The sequence below is a fragment of the Humulus lupulus genome, chromosome 1 (assembly GCF_963169125.1).
Source record: "Humulus lupulus chromosome 1, drHumLupu1.1, whole genome shotgun sequence".
In the NCBI taxonomy this organism is placed as follows: domain Eukaryota; kingdom Viridiplantae; phylum Streptophyta; class Magnoliopsida; order Rosales; family Cannabaceae; genus Humulus; species Humulus lupulus.
Window position 1 is genome coordinate 192,811,919 of NC_084793.1, and position 22,545 is coordinate 192,834,463.

Here is a 22,545-nt window from a genome sequence, read left to right on the forward strand (position 1 = left end):
CCTGGGTTTCTAACCCAGTGTTAGTACCCAAGTCCAATGGGAAGTGGAGGACCTGCATGGACTTCATCAATTTGAATAAAGCATGTCCCAAGGACTACTTTCCTTTGCCTAGGATAAACTAGTTGGTTGACGAAACTTCTGGTCATGAAATTTTGACCTTCATGGACACTTACTCTGGGTATAATCAAATAAGTATGCACCCTCCTGACGAGAAGCATACCAGCTTCCGGACAGATATAGGATTATATTGTTATAAGGTTATGTCATTCAGCTTGAAGAACGCAGGCGCCACCTACCAGCGTTTAGTGAATGGCATGTTCCGTGACTTGATCGATAAAAACATGGAGGTATATGTTGATGACATGCTGGTCAAGTCAAAGGAAGTCGGAGATCATGTACGGGATCTAGGGGAGTGCTTTGCAATAATTAGAAAGTATCGCATGAAGTTGAACCGCCTCAAATGCTCGTTTGGAGTAAGTTCTAGGAAGTTTATTGGATTTATTGTTAACTCATGTGGGATAGAGGTCAATCTTCAAAAGATTAAGTCACTCATAGAAATCAAATCCCCGACCAGAACTAAGGATGTGCATGAGTTTGAATGGGTGGATTGCTGCTCTAAGTAGGTTTATTTCTAAGTCAACAGACCAGTGTGTCCCGTTTTTTAACTTACTAAGAGGAAACAAGAAATTTGACTAGACATAGGAATGTGAGCAAGCATTCCAAGCCATAATAAACATTTAGCCCAACCTCCAGTTTTATCAAAACCCGTAGATGGAGAGGACCTCTTCATTTACTTAATAGTCACAGAGCATGCTGTCAGCGCTGCTCTAATACGAGAGGAAAATAAAGTGCAGCATCTGTTCTACTACGTCACCAAGCGGTTGATAGAAGCAGAATTAAGATACCCGCTGATCGAAAAGTTGGCATATTGTTTAGTAATCGCATCTCGTAAACTATGACCAGCTGTTCAAGCGCATCCCATTAAAGTGCTCACCGACTAGCCCTTATGACAAGTTTTACAAAATCCAAAAACATCCGGCCGACTACTTAAATGGATTATTGAATTGGGCCAATTCGAAATCAAATATCAACCCGGTTCAGACATTAAAGGACAAGCTTAGGAAAAATTCATTGTTGAATGCACCAGAATTCCTGATGTTCCCAACCAGACAGAAAATGTAGCTGGGCAGAGAAAAAGTTTTCCTACATGGCAACTTTATGTGGATGGATCCTCGAATGAACATCATCCAGGTGCAGGGCTTTATTAATCACACTTGAGAAACATCGAATCCACTGCGCATTGAGGTTCAGGTACAATGCTTCCAATAATGAGGTAGAGTATGAAGCCCTCTTAGCAAGATTACGATTGGCCAATGACATTCATGCCCGAACAGTCGAAGTAAATAGTGATTCTCAGTTGGTGGTCTACCAAATTTTAGGGGAATATCAGGCAAGGGGTTTGCGTATGGTGGCATACTTAAATAAAGCTAAGGACTTGCTAGCGAAGTTTGCAAAGTACACAATCAAGTTGGTTCCACGAGAGCAGAATTCCGACGCAGACGCCTTGGAAAAATTAGCCAGTTCAAAGGATGCTGATACTCTGAACATAGTACCAGTCGAATACTTGGCAAACCCAAGTATCACCGAGCAGGAAGCAATGCCAATTACAATAGCTAACACTTGGATGACACCCATATCACATACCTCGAACAAGGCACCTTACCAAATAACCCCAATGATGCAAAGAAGACAATGAGACGGGATGCTCGTATGTCATGATAGAGGGGGTGTTATATAGAAGATGGTACTCTATGCTGTTACTTAAATGTCTGATGCCCGACCAAAAAAAAAAACTTGTTAGCTGAGGTACACGAGGGATTTTGCGGAGATCACGCTGGGGGAAAAGTCTCTCTAAAAAGATTTTGCGACAAGGATTTTTTTGGCCTACAATGAACGAGCACTCCATGGAATATGTGAAAAGATGTGATAAATGTCAGAGATTTTCCAAGATACCCAGAGCACCTCCAAACTTTTTGAAGCAGATGCAAAGTGCCTGGCCTTTTGTGGTATGGGGAATTTATCTGATCGAGAGATTACCCAAAGGAAAAGGAGTGGTATAATTCGCGATAGTTGCTGTAGACTATTTCACTAAGTGGACTGAAGCTGAACCACTAGCGATGATCACCTCGAAGAAAGTGTTAATTTTTTAGTGAAAAATATCATATGTCGCTATGGTCTACCGAAAAAGATAGTTTCTAACAATGGTACTCAGTTTGATACCGATTTGTTTGCTGATTTTTGTGCTAGACATGGCGTTACAAAGAATTTCTCCTCGGTGGCTCACCCACAAGTGAATGGGCAGTTGAAGCAGTAAACAAAAAATTGAAAGATACCCTACAGAGGCGGCTCGAACAAGCTAAAGGATCCTCGGCAGAAGATCTACTAGAGGTTCTCTGGTCGTACAGAACCACTGCTCAGAAAACAACTGGTCATACTCCTTTTTCCTTGGCATGCAGTTATGAAGCTATGATACCGGTCGAGATCAACCCCCCATCCCATCGAAGAAGCACGTACTACCAAGAAGAGAACAATCTATTATTAGCCGAATCTTTGGATTCTATTGAAGAAAAATGAGAAAAGGAGAACTTGAGAGTTGCTGCCCATCAACAGAAGGTGGCCCGCTACTTTAATTCCAGAGTTAAAGATCGAAAATTCTAGGTCGGAGATTTTGTTCTCAAAAAGGTGTTCATCAAAGACCCAACAGATGGAGTGCTAGGACCAAATTGGGAAGGACCATATCAAATTGAGCAAGTCACACCGCCCGACACTTACAAACTTTCTAGGCTGAACGATGAGCTGATCAGAAAGTACTGGAATGGCGAGCACCTGAGGAAATATTATCAATAAATACCGCTTACAGAGTGGTAGCTTGGATTCAAGTGTTATACTTGTTATTTAAGTATGTTTATGGGCTGGTTATTTGCTGACCAGTCATTTATTTTTGAACAATTTTGGTTTTTTTGAGACTCGTTATTAGACATGTTTTGTCCTTTTATAATTTACGAGTAATAAAAGAGATCACGCGCAGCGCGATTGAATTTTGCTACAAATTATGCATATGTGTTGATTATTTTCAAGCAGTGTTCAATTGGTCGGAACAAATCGGGCAGTGTTCAACTGACCGAGCAGACTGACAGTATTTAACTGGTTGAGTATTCTAGCAGTATTCAAATGCTCTGATGTTTTCTTTATATTCAATGTGTTTCACGAGTAGTACCTGCTCGAATAGATTTGGTCAAGTAGCAAGTGACCAAGGTTTTTTCAACCCTTGATCACTTGGGGGCATATGGTGTATACTGGTATATAATTCGACGCAGGCAATTAGAGCATGAGTTAAAATTTTGTTCTTAGGATGACTTGTAAATTTTTGAAGTAAAAAATGGCCATCGAGCTAACTTGTTTAACAAAGCTTAAGTAACTTGGAATCTTTCAAAATTTTAAGTTAAAAGCAAATATTTGTGTAAAAATAAACATCATGCTCATAAAATGTTAGAGGAATAAGAGTGTGAAAAAGTATACATAGTAGGGACTTATGGAATGTCTAGAATTTCTAAGTTAGAAAACTAAGTACTCATGTGAAAATATAAGGCATATATCATAATGAATTTAATATTCAAAATCTAACTTGGCCATACGAGCAAACTATCAAAGTTGATAACAAGCAATTGTCTCAACAAAAGTATAAGAAAAACAAGTAAATAATTGGCCAGGTACAAAGTCTCTACTGGTCAGGTAGGAGGCTCTCTGATCGGCTAAGCATGTTTAACGGTCGGGTAAACTGGTCCCTGGCTGGTCAACACCGTCGTCAACATCTAGAACCTCCTATGGTCGGTATGATAGAGCAAGAGAAGCAGGCACAACACCAGCTGGAATGGCTGCCTCCTCGGTGACCTAGGCTTCACATTTGGCAAGCTATTTCGTCCTTGCCTCTTCAGAGAGAAAGTCGAGGTTGAGAGGCTTGTTTAGCTTCCATATCTGATAGAATTAGTTGAAGCAGATCTCTTCATAACGAGACAGATCAGCTTCCTTGTCTTGTTTCAACTCTTCATTCTCATGAGTCATTTTCTCTAACTGGTCAGTCAATATTTTGTTGGGCTGGATCTGCTTGTTATTTTCATCAGCCAACTTGCTCAGAGATCTGTCCCATTCGAAAATTGTTTACTCTGCCTGCTTAGTCTTTACTTGGAGATCTTTCTAAGATTTAGTCAGAGTTTCAATCTTTTTCTGGGCTTCCACCAATAGATCATTCATGACCTTGACCAGCTCCTTATAGTTGACTGCTCGACTTTGAGCATGACTAACAGTGATGAGTCCCTAGAGTAAATAACTGGAAAAGTATTCAAAATAAGAACAATCAATAATAAAGTGAGTGTTTCTGATAAGGTGCTTACACTCATATTTTGAGCAAGGCCTTTGTGAAGGACAACTTCAAAGATTTGCTGGGGTAGAGTCTCAAAGGCCTGAGTTGTCGTTGAATGATGGAGAGTATGGTCTAGCAACACTTTTTCATACTCACCAGCAATGCGAAGGGGCTCGCTTAAGCAGGTTGACTGAGTAGTTTGTAGGCTGGCAGAAGATGGAATTGATGGAGGAGTCAAGCGTGGGATAGTGACTGACTGATCAGATGGTCTCCCCTGGTTAGGCGGTGTAGTCCTCATGACCTTGCTTGGAGGATTCAAGCTGCTACCTTCACCAATTTTCCTCTTTTGGGTAGAAGGAGTGTTGAATTGCTTGAACATGGTTGGATCTGCATAAAAGTAAAGCAAAAATTTGGTTAGTGGAAACAATAAATGAACATAGTTGAAAAAGAAAATTCTACATACTTTCATCACAATCATTCTCAAAATGTAATTATGGTTACTTTTAGTAAAACCTGAGTTCAAAATTTCACCGAAAATCTCATCCTCGTCTTCCGACGATGAGTTGTCTTCTCTAAGTAGCTCAATGGTTTTTCCTTTGCCAGGCCTGGTAGGGAAGGCGGGGGGTGAGAAATTTCAAGAAGAGTCTCTCTAATGATAAGACCACCTAGTCGGCGTGGTTGAGGAGATGGTTCAGGAGAAAACTGGGCAGTCACTACTTCGGTATCGACATTAGACAGATCAGTCATATCTGCTTCATCAGTTGTGCAACCCAAAACAATATCTTGGTTGTTCTGTAACAATACCACCAATTGGAGATTCTCCAAGGTGACCAACTGCTCAACATCCTTCTCCTCAATGGGCATGTTTGCGAGATCCCCTACCCGGGAATGCATTTCCCTGGTTGGGAGAGGTTGATCAAGAGGGCATGCATGCGTAAAAGTCAGGTTGTTGGCTTTAATGTCTGGAGTAAGAAAGTAGTTTGTATAATACTTTCAAGGATTTGATTTATGGGCAATACCATGAAGATACTTAACCCCTTTTTTCCTATGAAAGAGGTGGAAAAAACTTGTATTCCGGTGGCTGGGGTTGGTCCTAAAATCGAAAAAGTAGGGTACCTCATGAGGGATAGGTGGGTTCCAGCCTTGGAAGTGGTAGAGAATGTATAGAGCAGACAGGGCTTGTACCCCATCTGGAGCAATCTGGAAGGGATAAACATTAAAGTAATCCGCTATTGACCTAAAGAGAGGATGCAAAAGGATAATAGCTCCTGTATAAATGTGATACTTAGATCAGGAAAAATAGGCTCCACCAGGATTATTAGCTCTCTGGTGTGGGTGTGGACATATCACATTCACTCCTTCAAGACCCAAAGTTTGAATGTGTTTATTGAGCATTTTTTAGTTTAACTTTGAAGACTTAGCTACGAACCATGAAGGCACGTGATCTTCTTCTTTCCTCGGTTTGAATGTAGTAGTTTGTTGGATTTTTGTGGCAAAAGTCTGGGTAGCCTTTCTCTTGGGTTTACCAGTTTTTTGAACTTGGCGAGGAGGCTTTGAAGAGGCTTCAGTCTCATTTTCTTCTAATAAATTTTCTCCCACAAAAGGTACTCGTTCCACCACCTTTTACTTCACTCTACGAGCTACTTAGGGATCTTGTTCCTGAGGGAGTCGATTGGACTTTTTCACCCTCATCAGTTGGTGCAGACAATGCTTCTTAAGGAACTGCTCTTCGTGAAGGATGTATAAAGCTGATCGCGAAAGGATTTTCTTGAGACGACGAAGATAGTCTTCCAGAGTTCTTTTGCTTAGAGATTTGGAAGAAGAATCGCTGCTCGGAAGGGTATCACTTGACGCGGGAGATGAAGAATTAGAGTTTGTTTGGTTGTCACCTCCCCTGTAGTATAAGCGATTCATCTACAAAAAATACGTGGAGGTAAGCAAACCAAACAGAAAGTGAATTTAAAGTAAAATTATTCACTGCCCATTGAAAAATTTATCTGAGTAGTCAAAAAATTTTACTGCCCAAATAAAGACATTTTTGGGTAATGATAATAATTTTAAGCAATTCACAAAGAAAAAGGAAATTATTTTGGGTGCTATGTGTTCGGGGACATTAGGCCTATAGTTTGTGCTATGTGTTTTTGAATAATGAGGTTGTGTGTTAAGCTAATATACGCACAAACTCGAGTGGTTGGGTGCATGATTCGAGCGGCTAAAAAATGTTGCCGAGGAGCTAAGAAAATTTCAGAGGGGCAATGAATGCCTGAGCGGCTTCAAGTGGGTTCCAAGGGGCAATGAGTGCCTGAGCAGCTGAAAGTTCCCGAGGAGTCATGGCACTTAGGTGGCGTGTGATCCGATCGGCTGGAGTGCATGGGTCAAGGCACTCGATTGGTGTATGACCAGGTACACAAGCATGTTTCGAGGAGCAGGAGTCCGAGGAACCAAGACATCCAAAGAGACTTGATCAACTAACAAGTTTCCGAGGGGCCTAGGCAGCCAAGTTATTTGAGTAATAACTAGCCAAAACAACTCGATCGGTTACAAGATCCCAAGGATTTAGTACCTAAATGGCTAGGTGATGCCAAGGAGTTAAGTGGTTTCCGTGGAGTCTAGACTACAAAAAATTACCCGATCAGCTAGCAAGTGTTCGAGGAGGTAAAGCACCTAGAAATGGCTAGGGGGTTTCGAAGAGCCAGACGTGAAAATCAAGGGCTAGCTTGATAATTCGATCGGCGATGACGAATCCGAGTAGTAAAAGACTAAAAAAATGGGGAATAACGTGGAGCACGAATAGATTTTCCTATTCAAGGGGCATACAAACAATATCAAAAAGGAGAATTTCAAGGGTTTGCAAAAGTTTCATGAAACTCCAAGAATTCATACACACCCATGAACTCGATTGTATGTTTGAGTATGGGAAATTATTTTTTCTCTAAAATTTCATGAAATTGGCTAACCCAAACCTAAACTACATCAAAACTGCCACAAAATCACTATCCTTCAAAGATTCATAACAAAAATTACAAAGAAAGCATTCCAAAAGAGGGTTTCTGCCACCACATGTTCTAGCAAAGTATGTGTAGAATTTGAAAGCTTCAAAATTCTTAAAAGTGAAGATTAAGAAGAGAAAAATTACCCAAATGGATGGAAGAGCCTTGGATTTCTTGAAAGTTTCCTTTGAGTTACTTGAAGAAAATGGGACACTCTTGGAAGTCATGGGGAGGAGTCGGCCGCGGAAAGGGGGAGTTTTTTGTTGTGATGTTCTTTTTGGCTTGAGAAGGCTAGGCAAGCATGGGGTTATTTATAGGATAAGAGGGGAGCCCTCAACTCCTAATTTTTTCTCTCTCCCATTATTCCATTATCCCACTTTCTGGGAAAATGGTAACTTCCATATTTATGAACTGAAAAGTTTAATCGCGAGTCTATTTGAAATAGGCGGGAGAGTGTAGATGGTCATTTTTGGAATTTTAAGACACAAAAATTATTAAATTTTCTGGTGGATCATCACTTGGAGGTAATTGTTGTGGAAATCGTTCAATCTCTGATTAATTATTTAATTTTTGGATTTTAACTAGTCAAACTTTTATTATGCTTTTGGACAACCAGAATAACTACTAGTTACAAAAAAAATTTATCATTTGAAAAAATAAAATAATAAGCTTGGGGAACAAATCTTATCCCTAAAATTTCAGTTTAATGATGTTGTGACAGGTGGAGCATTAATTGTTAATAAATGTGTTAACCAAGGGAAGTGCAAAGGTTAGAAAATGATCTACAGAGTCCTCATGTCACTGGTGAGAAGAACATTGGTTGAAAAGATGGTTTTACATGGTCAGGAAGTAATTTACCCGACCAGATAAGAATTTGTATTGTCAGGAAAGAATTTTACTCGACCAGTAGCATTAGGAGGGAGTCTTACCCGACTAGCCATATTAGAAGGGAGTCTTACCTGACCAGCCACATCAGAAGGGAAGTGTAGCCGACTGGGTATGTTGATTTACCTGCCCAGTGACATTTTTATGAATCTCAGTAACAACTTCAACCTAAATCACACGTAACTACCACGCAAATCTCTCAGATATCCCGGAGTAATAGATATATTATTGTAAGTTGAATTTATATATTATGTATTTAATTAAAGTTGGCTGAAACAACCAAGGACCCCGTCAAAACGGGAGATTTTTTGGTCCATGAGCCTATAAATAAATGGCTCATGGCATCATTTAGAGGGACTGATCTTTTTGAGACTTGGAAACTCTCTAATTTTGAGACCTTGGGGCATTATCTGAGAGAATTTACAGAGGGAAACATTGTTCTTTTCGACTTATACATAAGAAACTCAGTTGGCTCAGGTTCATCTGATCTTAAGTGTAGGGACATATATAATAACTCCAAGTGGATTAGGCTATTACCAAAAAATTGGGGCGAACTACTATAAAATCATTTGTGTCATTTATTTTCTATTCAAGGCTTACTAGTGTTTTTGTGTTTACTCGTCGTTGGCCAAAATCATGGTCAACAAGTTGTTTAAGGGAGGATGAAGATGGGAGAATTAGTGAAAATTTGAAAAAAATTGGGTTTGAAGGAGAAAATATTCGGAATGTGGGTTGTGGTTTAAGAAAAATTGGGTTTATACTCATTTTTCCTTTCCTGATGGAGGTGTGCCGAGACCCAGCGATAGCAAGTCGCGACCCACCTCTTCCATAAAAAATTGTATGCTCTCTGACTTCCTAGCATGTTGCGACTTATAAGAGCAAGTCGCGGCTCGCCTCCACACCTTTATTCTCCATGCTATATGACTTTTCCTACGACCACGACTTATAAGGGCATGTCGTGACTTGACCTCCAGACGAGTTTTAAAATTACCTTTTCATGAATTGCAGGGTTTCTACATACAACCTACTCTAAAACTAAATAAAAAAATGAATCTTTACAAATCCAAAACAAAATTAAATAATTTTTTTTAAATAATTAAGAATTAAAACAAAACACAAATAAATTATAGGAACGCCTCCTACAGCGCTGTCGTTTACGTCATTTAGTCGGACTTTGAACACCCAATTCAGAGGGGTACCAAGATCACCACAGACTTGCATTTTTCCACCGGGCCTTCCAAATAGTGCTTCAATCTCTGGCCATTCACCTTAAAGTGCCCCATTTCCTCGCAATGAATTTGCACCACTCCATAAGGCAATGAGACAACAACTATGTATGGTCTCGACCATCTCAACTTCAATTTACCTGGAAAGAGCTTTAATCGGGAGTTAAATAACAAATCTTTGTCTCCCAGTTGGAAATCTTTCCTAAGTATCCTCTTATCATGAAAGGCCCTGGACTTTTCTTTATAAATCCTTGCATTCTCATAGGCTTCATTTCAAAATTCATCGAGCTCGTTCAACTCCATAAGCCTATTCTTTCTTGCCATAAAGAGATCAACATTCAACTTTTTTCTCAGCCTAGTAAGCTCTGTGTTGTAGTTCCACCAGTAAAGGATGGGCCTTACCAAACACCAATCCATACAGTGACATATCGATCGAAGTCTTGAAGGTTGTGCGATATGCCCAAAGTAAATCATCAAGCCTTTTCGACCAGTCATTCCTTGATGTATTTACAGTCTTTTGCATGATACTTTTTATCTCCCAAATTGACACTTCTACTTGACCATTTTCAAGTGGATGGTCAAATAAAGCCTTTCAGTGATGAACTCTGTAACGAGCACATAAATAAGGGAATGATTTGTTGCAGAAGTGACTTCCTCTGTCTCTAATAATTGCTCTTGGAGTACCGAACCGGGTAAAAATATTTTTGTGATGGAATGTAAGTACCTCTTCACCGTCACAAGTAGGAGTTATTGCAGCTTCCACCCATTTAGAAACATATTCCACCACAAGCAGAATGTACTTGTTATTATAAGATGACGGGAAAGGTCCAGAAAGTCAATTCTCCACACATTGAACTACTCAACTTCCAGATTTCAAGTCATTGCCATTTGATCTCTTCTCGATATGTTACCGGTCCTTTGGCAACGATCACAACTCTTGACAAAGACACTATCATCTTTAAATAACGTAGGCCAATAAAACCCACATTGCAGAACTTTTGCTGTTGACCTTGTTCTTCCAAAGTGACCGCCACAATGAAGAGTATGACAGTGAGTAAGAATGGAAATCATCTCCTCTTCCGGGACACATCTTCTAATTATTTTATCAACACAATGAAAAAAGAGAATTGGCTCATCCCAACAATAATGTTTGACTTCTGAATAAAACATTTTAAGTTGCTACATAGACATGACTGGAGGCATAACTTTAGCTACCAAATAATTGACATAATCAGCAAACCACGGTATCTTTTCTTCTCTTTCAATAGAAAATAACTCTTCATCCAGGAAGTTGTCATCAATTTGTACCCCTCTCTCATTAGGCTCTTCTTCTTTTTCCAATCTAGATAAATGATCTGCAACTAGATTTTATGTCCCCTTTTTGTCACAAATTTCCATATCAAACTCTTGCAATAATAGGACCCATCGAATCAAGCGGGTTTCGGCATCCTTCTTGGTCATAAGGTACTTAACAGCAGAATGGTCTATGTAGACAATCACCTTATTACCAAATAAATACGGCATGAACTTATCGAACACAAAGACAATTGCAAGTAATTCTTTTTCACTAGTTGCATAATTTAATTGAGCATCATTCAAGGTCCGACTAGCATAATAAATTGTTCGGACTACCTTGTCAATTCACTACCCCAGAACCGCTCCCACTTCATAATCACTCGCATCGCACATCAATTTAAAGGGGAGTTCCTAATTCTGTGGTACCACGATCGGTGCAATGATTAATTTCTATTTGAAAGTATTGAAGGCACACCATCAAAATTAATCGGTACTTCATTCATTAAAAGTACAAATATGGGTTTAGAAATCTTGAAGAAATGTTTAATAAATCTCCTATAAAATCCTGCATATCCAAGAAAACTCCAAACACCTTTTACTGAAATTAGAGGAGGCAAGTTCTCAATAGTTGATATCTTTGCATGATCTACCTCTATGCCCTTGCTTGAAATCTTATGGCCCAAAACAATTCCTTCACTCACAATGAAGTGAAATTTTTCCAATTCAGGACCAAATTAGATTCTTCACATCTTCTTAACACATTCTCCAAATTCTTTAAACACATATCAAATGAGGAGCCAAAGATCGAGAAATCATCCATAAGTATTTCAATGCTCTTTTCCACCATATCAGAAAATAGTGACATCATGCATCATAGAAAAGTAGCAGGAGTATTGCATAATCCAAATGGCATTCTATGAAAATAAAATGTACAATAAAGACAAGTGAAAGTTGTTTTCTCTTGGTCTTTGGGAGCATTAGGTATTTGATGATAATCGGAGTACCCATCTAGGAAGCAATAGAAATGATGGCCCGACAGCCTATCGAGCATTTGATCAACAAAAGACAATGTGAAGTGATCTTTCCTTGTTGCCTTATTTAATTTTCGGTAATCAATACAAATTCTCCACCCCATTAGTGTACGAGTTAGAATTAACTCATTGTTTTCATTTTTGACTACAGTCATTCCACCTTTTTTCGAAACCACTTGTACCAGGCTTACCCACGAACTATCCAAGGTAGGATAAATAACACCAACATCTAACAACTTCAAAATTTATTTCTGAACCACCTCTTTCATAGTGGGATTTAACCTCCTTTGAGTGTCATTGATAGGCTTGTTGTCCTCTTCCATTAGAATACAATGTAGAACAATAGAGGGACTAATACCTTTTATATCAGCTAAGGTCCAACCAATGGCCAATTTATGAGCTCGAAACACTTTTAATAATTTTTCCTCTTCAACGGTAGATAATGGAGTTGAAATAATAAATGGGAGAGTGTCATACTTACCCAAATAAGTGTACTTAAGATGTTCCAGTAAAGTCTTTGATTCAACTACCGCTGGCTTCTCAATATATGGTAGTGGTCTCTTGGGCCCTTGTCCAAGTTCCTTATATTTCTTCCTATAAATAGGTCCAGCGGAATTTAACCAATTTAAATATTCGCTAACCTCGGTGCCATAACAGTCTTCCATACTTGGTGAAATAAGACTCATCTCAAGCAGATCTTCAATGAGTTTTCTCTTTGAAACTTTCCTCAATTACATTCACACTATAGCAACTATCGCTTGCTCTAGGATACTTCATTGTCTTAAAGACATTAAATACAACCTCATTGCCTTGCACTCTTAGCCTCAACTTTCCTCATCAAGGGTTGATCGATGGCTAAAAATGGTTTCCCCAAAATAATTTTAACATCTTCATCTTTCTCCATATCAAGCACAATAACATATCCAGGAAAGATGGATTCGAGCACTTTGACAAGAATGTCTTCAATAATACCTCGAGGATGGGTCAATGAACGGTCGATCAATTGAAGAGTAACAGTAGTGGGTCTAGCTTTCCCCAAACCAAGTCTTCTAAATACGGACATCGACATCAGATTAATCCTTCCACCCAAATCACACAAAGCCCTCTCACAATTAAAATCCTCAATGCTGCAAGGTATAGTGAAACCACTCAGATCTCTTAACTTTTGAGGAAGCTTCTTTTGAATAATCGCACTACACTCTTCTGTCAAAGCCACAGTTTCATAATCTTCCATTTTTCTCTTATTAGAAAATATCTCTTTCATAAATTTCACATAACTCGACATTTTTTAAAGAGCCTCAGCAAAGGGAATGTGAATGTGAAGTTTTTAAAAGCCTCAAGAAATTTGGAGAATTGTTTGTCAAGATTGGCCTTTCAGAACTGCTAAGGATAAGGAATATTCGGTGTAGGCTCGGTGTATATTGGCTTCTATTTCTTTGGAAGGTCTTCAGTAACCTTTCCTTGTGCTGGACTAGTGACCTATTGGCCCTCTATCTTCTTTCCCTTGTCTTTCACTGTAGGCCCATCGTACTTAGTCCCGCTCCTCAAAGTGATAGCTTGACATTTTTCTTTGGGGTTCACCACAGTTGAACTAGGTAAAGCACCTTGATTACGGTTCACCATTAACTTTGCAAGTTGGCCAACTTGTATTTTCAATCTCCGAATGGAGGATCTGGTTTCTGCCATAAATTGGCTCAATAAATCGGTGGGTACCTCTGGTTTAGTCACTTGAGGTGATGGTTGTTGATGTTGTGGCATTTGTAGCTATTGAGTGTCGTAAAAGGGTCTTTGATTTAGCCCGTAGTATGGTTTATGTGGAGGATTTGAGGTAGAATTGAATGATACTGTGGTTGGTGCCGTTGATTATTACTCCGTGACAGATTTGAATGGTTCTTGCACGCTAGAGTGTAAGATTTGGAGTATGGGTTGTTATTCGGTTGCCTCGGGTAATAACCAATGACCTGCACCTTTTCAAGTGGAATATCATCTACTGAATAAGAACCTATTGCTGGACATTGCTCAAAGTGATGAGGGCCTCCACATGTCTCACAAATAATATGAGTGGGTTCTAGTTGCATTGCTTGAGCAAAAATGTTATTTTGTTGTTGCATTTGCTTGGTCAACGAAGCAATTTGAAATGTGAGGCTAGCAATAGGATCAACTTCTAGAACTCCCGCCACCTTCTTATTTTCTCGCTCTGTTGGCCATTGATAGTTATTCATGATCATCTCCTCCAAGAGGTCATACGCTTCATTAGCACTCTTGCTCATAAATTCTCCCGCCACTGCTGCATCTATTATAGTCCTTGTGTTTCCCCTCAGCCCATTATAAAAAGTGTGCACCAACATCCATTTCACTATACCATTATGTGAGCATTTTCGACACAGCTCTTTAAACCTTTTCCCAAGCATCATATAATGATTCCCCCTCAAATTGACAAAAATTATTTTTTTCACCTCTAATTCGGGCTGATTTAGTGGGAGGAAAATACTTAGCCATGAATTTTTGGGCAAGGTTCTCCCATGTCGCAATGGAGTTGGCTTGCAGTAAAATCAACCAACTTTTAGCTCTGTCTCTCAAAGTAAATGGGAATAGCCTCAAACAGATTGCATCATTAGTTACTCCATTCAATTTGAAAGTAGCACATAACTCTAAAAAGTTAGTAATATGGAGGTTTGGTTCCTCATTAGGTAGCCCTCCAAACTGAACTAAATTCTGAACCATTTGGATAGTCGAAGGCTTGATCTCAAAATTATTTTCCTTGACAGTAGGTGGGCCAATGCTAGAGTGTATCCTTGTAACAGTAGGGAATACATAGTCCCTCAGTGGTGGGTCTGCCTCAGATGCAGTGTTAACATCATTACCCTGATCCAGATTATTGTTGCCAACATTATTAACATCCTGTGCCATTCTTTCTAGTCTTTTCTATTTTCTTTTTCTTTTTCAGGTCTTCTCAATCTCAGGATCAACAGGAACTAGTATATTCAAACCCTGACATTGCATAAACTAGATAACCTGAAATTGAGAAATTTAATAGCAACTCAAATTAGAAAATGTTAGAATAAAACCAAAGTATAATGAAAAACAATTAATTTTGATATTTGATATTAGTACCTGGCAACGACGCCAAAAACTTGATTAGTAAAATATGCATGCAAATGTACGTGGTCCTGTCAAGTAATAAATTTTATAAGAACAGATATCGTTCCACAGGACTTAACCAGTTACCAATAATTGCTTTTCACTTTCGATTTGGTGATTAAAATTGAAATGAATAATTATAAACTACGAACACAATTTAAATAAATGTAAATAGAACAGTAATTTAAAAGAAAAAATCAATAACAAAAAAGCCTAGGGAATTAATTTCATCAATTTTTTATTCTATTAATTTTACTAATCAGTTCTAAATCTCTTCTTCCCATTCTAATAGCAGGTTAACAAAAATCGATTCATATTCTTTTTCTAGATATAAGATTTCAACCTATATGTAAGTTTTCTACATCTCTGTGATTAACTTAAGCACATAGCAGGAATTAACAATGGTAACCTAATTGCTACATAAGTCATACAGGTACTCTCGTCCAATATGTAACCTATGTCTTTATAACGATAGAATATTCCATTCGCATGTTTCGAGTTTTGAATCAAAATCATAAATCAAGCAAAGAGTGATCAAGTATTTACTAGCATTAGGCAAACATCATATAGATTGGAATAAAGAAAATGTATCAATAGAACATCATAATAAAATTTAATCAAAATTCAAGCGACTACATTAACCCCTAGATACAGAGTTTAGTTCATATCTGACATGACTAAAACAAATTAATAATTATTCATGCTCATAAAATTTAAAATCTTGAAGAAGAAATAAAAATATGAAATAGCGGAAAAATAATGTCTTATGAATCAAAATTTCTCTCAAATTCATAATAAAAAATCTAACCTAATTCCTTTAAAACCTAAAGTCCGAACTTATATATATATATAAATGAATTCCTCTTTGTTGGCGAGGCGGGTCGTGACTTGGCCTATCTTAGGTCATGACCTGTGTCTTTTCTAAGGCATTTCAGCATTCATCAGGGCCTTCAAGCACCACGGCCCTATTCACCCAGGTCGCAGCCCGTGTCTTCTAAGGCCTCCTGGAATTGTCTCTATTTCCTCTAGCACCGCGATCCTCTTGACCAAGTCGCGGCTCTAAAAGTCTCAATAGATTAGGCAGCCTCTGACTTTGCTGAGTCGCGACTTGCTTGACCAAGTCGCGGCCCTAATTACTCGTATGCTCAATTTTCAAATCTTCTCGACTTCCCTCGGATGATAAGAACTAATGCCAAATGACTACAAATATCATAAAATTTCCCATTTTTGTCCACCAACTCTGCTTCTTTCCATTCCATTCTGCGATTCATTGCAAAAACCTGAAAACAAAACAAACACAAGCATAATATCGTACAAAACTCACAATTTGACTAAAACATACTCTAAAATGACCCTAAAATGAACTTCTCACTCAGTTCACCATGCATGCCAAAATAAGTCTATCTATTTTTTACCTGGAAGTGGGAAAAGTAAGGGTGGTGAGCTAAAAGCCCGGTAAGGAAGTACAAATAAGACATACATGCATAAGCAACCTATTCCATACATTCTTAACATAGTTTTCTTATAGAAATCGCTATCAACACAAGTCATTTCATAAACATGATACTAATTGTGACATAAGATCACTTGCAACGTGGGCATAAACATTCAACGTATGATCATAAGCATACAACATAAGATCATGACTCCCCTATTTTCCAATGATCACATGTGACTCCCTTTTGGTCCCTTCTATGGCACCCTTTTGGCCATAATTCACCTGGTACCCTTTTGTCCATGAATTTCCTTGGCACCCTTTTGGCCAGAATCTTAGGCACGTCTGCCTGTAATAAAGCTGCAACACTAGGTTAAGCAAACACAACAAATCCATACATATCGCATAACTAGAGCCCATTCAAAACAAAGCAGAAATCTAGCTTACTTCCTTACCTCAGGTCCAAGCAAATAAAGAGTGGGAATACTTCAAACCGAGCCTAGAATAACAATCAAAACGCTTGTCTTAATATCATGTAAATGACACATGAACGTGTCTAAACATGGGCCATGTACACACAACATCTATCTCATAACACGTTGCACCACTTTCTAGATTCTAGCATAACTCATACACATAATCATGCTTGCATGTCACACATAACATCATAAAAAACAATGTTGATACACATATCAACCGTAAAGGTCGTTAAGGAAGGACCTTTGACTTACTCAATTAACATATAATTACGAGTAAAAATACATTTGCATTTAACATGCATACGTGGGACCATTTTTGAAAAGTATGCCAAAGTTTATGATATCATACACTTATTTCTTAACAATTTTACAAAAATTCAGCAAGCATTATTAACACTTAACTAATTACCTATTAATTTTACTAGCATGCTTACTACCATTTTGACATCTTAAAACCATTTGAAATCATACATCAAGACATAATCCCAAAAAATCAAAACCAAAACTCACAAACTAATCATGGCGTAAATCAACAATAGGCAAAGGATACCAAACTTTAATCCTAACTTATATACAAACTTGTTTAATATTCGTAATTTATTTTAGAAATAATATTACCAAAATAATTAATCAATTTCTAACATGCTTTCAAATCAAACCACCAAATAAGAAATAACAATTTTCTAAAAAAAATGTAATTATTTTTAATCCTCTTTCTAGAACACCTAATCACTTAACATCATGGCATTCACAATTATTCAATTTTTTAAAAAAAATCATAGTTATAAATAAAATATCATCATGGTACAAAAACCACCCTTAGATACACATACTTGCTAATCTCATAAACATAAAAATAAAATTCGGCATGTCATTCATATATTTGCTTTTATCTTTTAAGCATATAAATTCACATAAAATCATAGGTTTTCTTAATGAAATGAAAGAATAAAATATATGAAACTAATCATTTTCATCTTTAGCATATATCATTAAATCATGGCATCAAACTCACTCCTAGTTTACTCATGCTTGCTAAATAAATATATTAACAATAAAATTCAGCAAGTAACATAGAATTATAAAATGACCAATAAAACTTTAATAAAATACCAACAATACATGGATAGGTCTAACATGTTTTCTAGCATCTTATGCAAGTACCTAATAATCCTTAATCTCATTTACGCATTTAAAATAATATCACACCATGCAATATAGCTTAGGTTGAAATACACATAGGACTTAACACCCAAATTACCACAAAATCTCATCATGCTTCTTTATTCAAGTATCAAGAGAAAATCAATAAAATAAAATAAACAACCAGAACCCATTTCATACCTCTTGGCTGACCATCCTATGTATCCAAAAGAAATATGTTGTATTAGTCCACATAAAATCATATCATGAATAGTGAAACAAAACAAGAACTAGAAAATAATTAAATTCTGTTTCCAAAATCAAACCATCACACAAACCCTAGACCTTAGAACATCAAGGCTGACATCCATAATCACAACAACACAATAACAATTTTAGCATCATTGCTAGATTTAAACCCTAGCATGCTTATAATATTCTAGCTTTGCATCAACATAATCATGGCATGTCAATCATCATACTAACATAAAATCAAAGCATCAAAAATCACATGCCTTGGTTGAACCCATCATGCAACATCAACATAGCTTTACATAAGTGAGATCTCAAAATAAATTAAAACAAACAACAAAATATCAAGAGCAGAAAAATCAACTCATACCCATCTTTCAAGAATTAATGCACAATCGTAACATGTTTTTCTATGAGAGTGACCAATCAAGAAAAGAAATAATAACAAAAATTCCATTACCTCTTTATGGTGTTCAAGAACACAAAGCAAATAAATCCTTTGGCACCTAGGGATTTCGAAATACACCACCAAAGAAAAGTGAAACAAACTTCTTAGAATTGAGAAAGAGATATCTATTCTAAGAAGATCTTGAACAAAAACCAAAATCAAAATATGAACACATATCTAGAGATCTTGGAACCCATTTCTCTTCTCCTTCTTTCTCTCTTTCTTTCTCTCTTTTTCCTTCTCTTTTTCATGCTCTCCTCTCCCTTTTCTCTCAAAGCTTCGGCAGCCACCAAATAGTTTTCCAAGGCTCCTATTTTCTTCTATTTATAATATCCAAGTGACCTAACCCTAAGAAAAGAACTCAAGTGTCGAAAGCTCAAATCATATCCCACAAATTAAGCTAAATCTCACCATTTTCTCTCCTTACACCACATCTAAACTATATCCCAATGTAAACACAATCTATTAGATAAGCCTTATCATCTTATCCCAAAAGATGAAAAGCCATTTCTTTTTCCTTTTATTTTGTTAAATTAAATGAAATAAAAATAAAACAAGTCCACACACACACAATTTCGGCACACATACACTCTAAGTAAATAAAATGCAACCTATTCTAATCACATATTTATGTCACACATAAAAAAAATGTAACACTAATAATTAAACAAACACTACACAAATATTCCAAATCATTAATTAAATCCTAATTCACACAAAACAAACATTTCAATTATTTTCTAAAATCAAACAATTAAACTAAAACATAGTAATTAAATAAATAAAATTAAATAAAAAATTGGACCACTACACTTGTGAATTAGAAGTTCATGTCTCAGTTCTTTATAGGCAGCTTTGTCTGCCAAGTATTCACCTCGGGAAATGGCATTATGGAATTTCATTAGACTGGTACACCCGTGGCATTAATGAATTATGAGTTTATGAGATCAATGATGGTAGTAAGTGATAATTGCATGTATTTATATAACATTGTTATATTGATTGGGTGTGTGAAATTATTTGTTGATGATGTGATAATAGTGTTATGATTGGTTCAAAATAAAGTTAAGTATTCTACACAAAGTGGTGAAAAAACACTTAACGATTCACATAAGGGTGATGTGAAATTATAATTTTGTTGTAGACATTTAAAAATATATTTTTTGGGTCTAAAGTGGTACAATAATGTATCTAAGAATCTCCAAAAAGTTTGGAAACATTTGACATTTTTTAAGTTTGAATTTGAGCAAGTTGATGAGGCCTAGAGGTAATATGTCACCACTTTGGAGGCAACATGTCACCTAGAATTTTAGCCTTATGTTGAAAACATAACAAGCGACATGTCGTGTAATGCCGAGTATAAATGTTTTTTTAATTTAATTAAATATTATCATGAACTATGCATGATGATTAAAATAATGACAATTGATATTATTTTAGTTATAATATGACAAGTGTGTCACTTAGATAGAGTCTTTGGAGTCTTTAGTATAAAAAAAATTTATGGAGTATGACGATGATGATGGAAATAATTTCTAAGGCCTAGCATAATTATAGAAATTATTGGCAATCTTAGGAATTATTTTCATTAGGGTTATGCCTATGATTATATGTGTTGAGAATTACACATTAATCATTAAATGATTTTAGACTATGGTTTAGTTTTTAGCAAAAATGTATGAAGTTATGTGGCTTAAACTATGATTTTGGTGTACTATAAATATTGAATGGATTAATAGTCATTTGTGGAATAACGAATAGATAAAATATGATTAAGGGTTCTTTAGTTGGTTACTAAGTGGTTTAGTGGAGAACTAAAAGCACCAAGTTTCAAAATGGCACCATAGTATTCGACCACTTAGAGAGTTGGAGGAAAAAGGCTTATTTGATTTGGAGGGTGGTTATTTTAGAGAATAAGGGCTGGTAGAGGGCAGTTACCGCCTCATTTCCCTTTGACCAATTTTAAAATTTGAAAGAAATAAAGAATGAGAGAGTTTGAGAGAAAGGGAACACTGTCAAGGGTAAGTTTTTATTTTCTCATCAGATTATGTTCTTGGTGAATACTTAGATACCTTATGTTGTGTTTGTAGAGTAGAAACTGAAACAAGCAAAGGAAGTCACTATAGTGTCGGCTTCGGCAGGATTCACACCAAGGGTAAGTTTTGATCATGTTAATTCTCATAGTTTCGGCCTTAGTGTGTATCTTAGAGGACATTATTGTGATTTGTAGAGTTGAAATCCAAAAAGGAGGAGATTGGAAATAGTAGTTTCAGCTATTACAAGTATGGTTAAGTTTTAAGGTTCTTATCAATTTGATAAATGATTTTTTTAACATATGATGCTAGTTTTAATTTTTTATTTAAATAAATGCTTTAGAGTTTTTTATCTTAGAGTTTTGATGGATTTAGATCTGAATTGATGATGGATCCCAGAAATTCTTGGGGGTAGTTACCATTTCAGTGGGTGGTTACCATTTGTTGGAGCTCCCTGCCTACGTTAATGCTGAGTGGTCGATGGTGGTGATGTTGTTTGAGCAAGCAAAGGTGCAAGCACCACAAGGGTATTATGTTTGAGCAATTATGCTAGGGTTAGATGAGACACTTTCAACGATTGGGTTTTGTATCTAAGGATCGAGAAGTATTTTTAAGCCATAGAAAATATTTTAGAAATTAATTTATGTTTGGAGCATTAATTACGTTAGTGTTTGGGATTTAGGCTCAGGGCTCAAGATTTGGACTCGGGGCTCGGGAATTTATAACTTGAAAAATATTTGGAGTTTAAACTCAAGATTTTAGGCAAAGATTAAGAATAACTATTGAGGACAATAATTTTCTAAGTTCGGTTTGGGTTTCTGAGACGGGCATTTTGGTCATTTTTCCTTGAGGGCTCGGGTTTAGGCCAATTTTCAAGAATAAGATTTTGGGATAAGTTTGTCCTTTAAATTCTTTTCTTACAAAACGTAGCATAATTATTAGCTCATTTTTTACTGTTTGGAATTATAGCTCCTAGAAGTGATCTCACTCATATAAAGGAAAAGCAAGCTAAGGACTCGATGTAGGGAACTTTTGTACCAAGAGTAACATAGGATAGGTGGGAATATATATGCCTTGTATGCTATGTATGTTACCATAAATGTTATGAGAATGTATTTATGCTTTATATATGGTCCAACTATGACTATAAAAAGCTCTGAACGTATAATAAATTTTGAATGCAAATGCTATGATCTGTATGTTATGGTTCTATAGTCGTGGGCCACCATGCAACCATATTGTTGTAGGCTCACTTTACAGGGTGGTCATTGTGGAGTACGCGGAGTTTGCCACTTAGTGCAGGTAGTGGCTATTCTCCTGACCGCGTAGGTCTTAGGGCTTATCACATCCTTATGCTATGAAACAATATGATCCCAGTGTCTTTATGTTATGATATGATATGATTCTCTGTTATGTTATCGTATATTACATTAGGACATGCTATGATATCTTATGATAGGATTATAGTGACATTAATTATGTGATATGTCTATTATATGCTGTTGTATTTGGCAGGAAAACGGATTAAGTTTGTCGACTGCCAACTATAAGATTATGCTATGATTACTGTAACGACCCTCAAAACATACAAGACCAAAACATGCGGAAATCTAAACTTTTACTTTAATTCATTGTACCAAAAATCCATATAAAAAACTTTTAAAAATATCGTGTGCGCACACTTTTAGTGTAGCAAACAGAAATACAACTTCTCTTCCATAGAGTTATAGCAAAACAGTTATCCAAAAAAAAAAAAGCAAACTTCC

At 36.8% G+C, this 22,545-nt stretch overlaps 1 protein-coding gene across 1 annotated transcript; it reads right to left on the reverse strand.

Moving 5' to 3' along the window:
• Positions 1 to 12,650: 12,650 nt before the first annotated feature.
• On the reverse strand, positions 12,651 to 13,133 carry LOC133825837 (uncharacterized). The gene has a single exon (XM_062258732.1). The coding sequence runs from the start codon at positions 13,131 to 13,133 to the stop codon at positions 12,651 to 12,653; it is 483 nt and encodes a 160-aa protein (XP_062114716.1).
• Between the last annotated feature and the right edge of the window lie 9,412 nt (positions 13,134 to 22,545).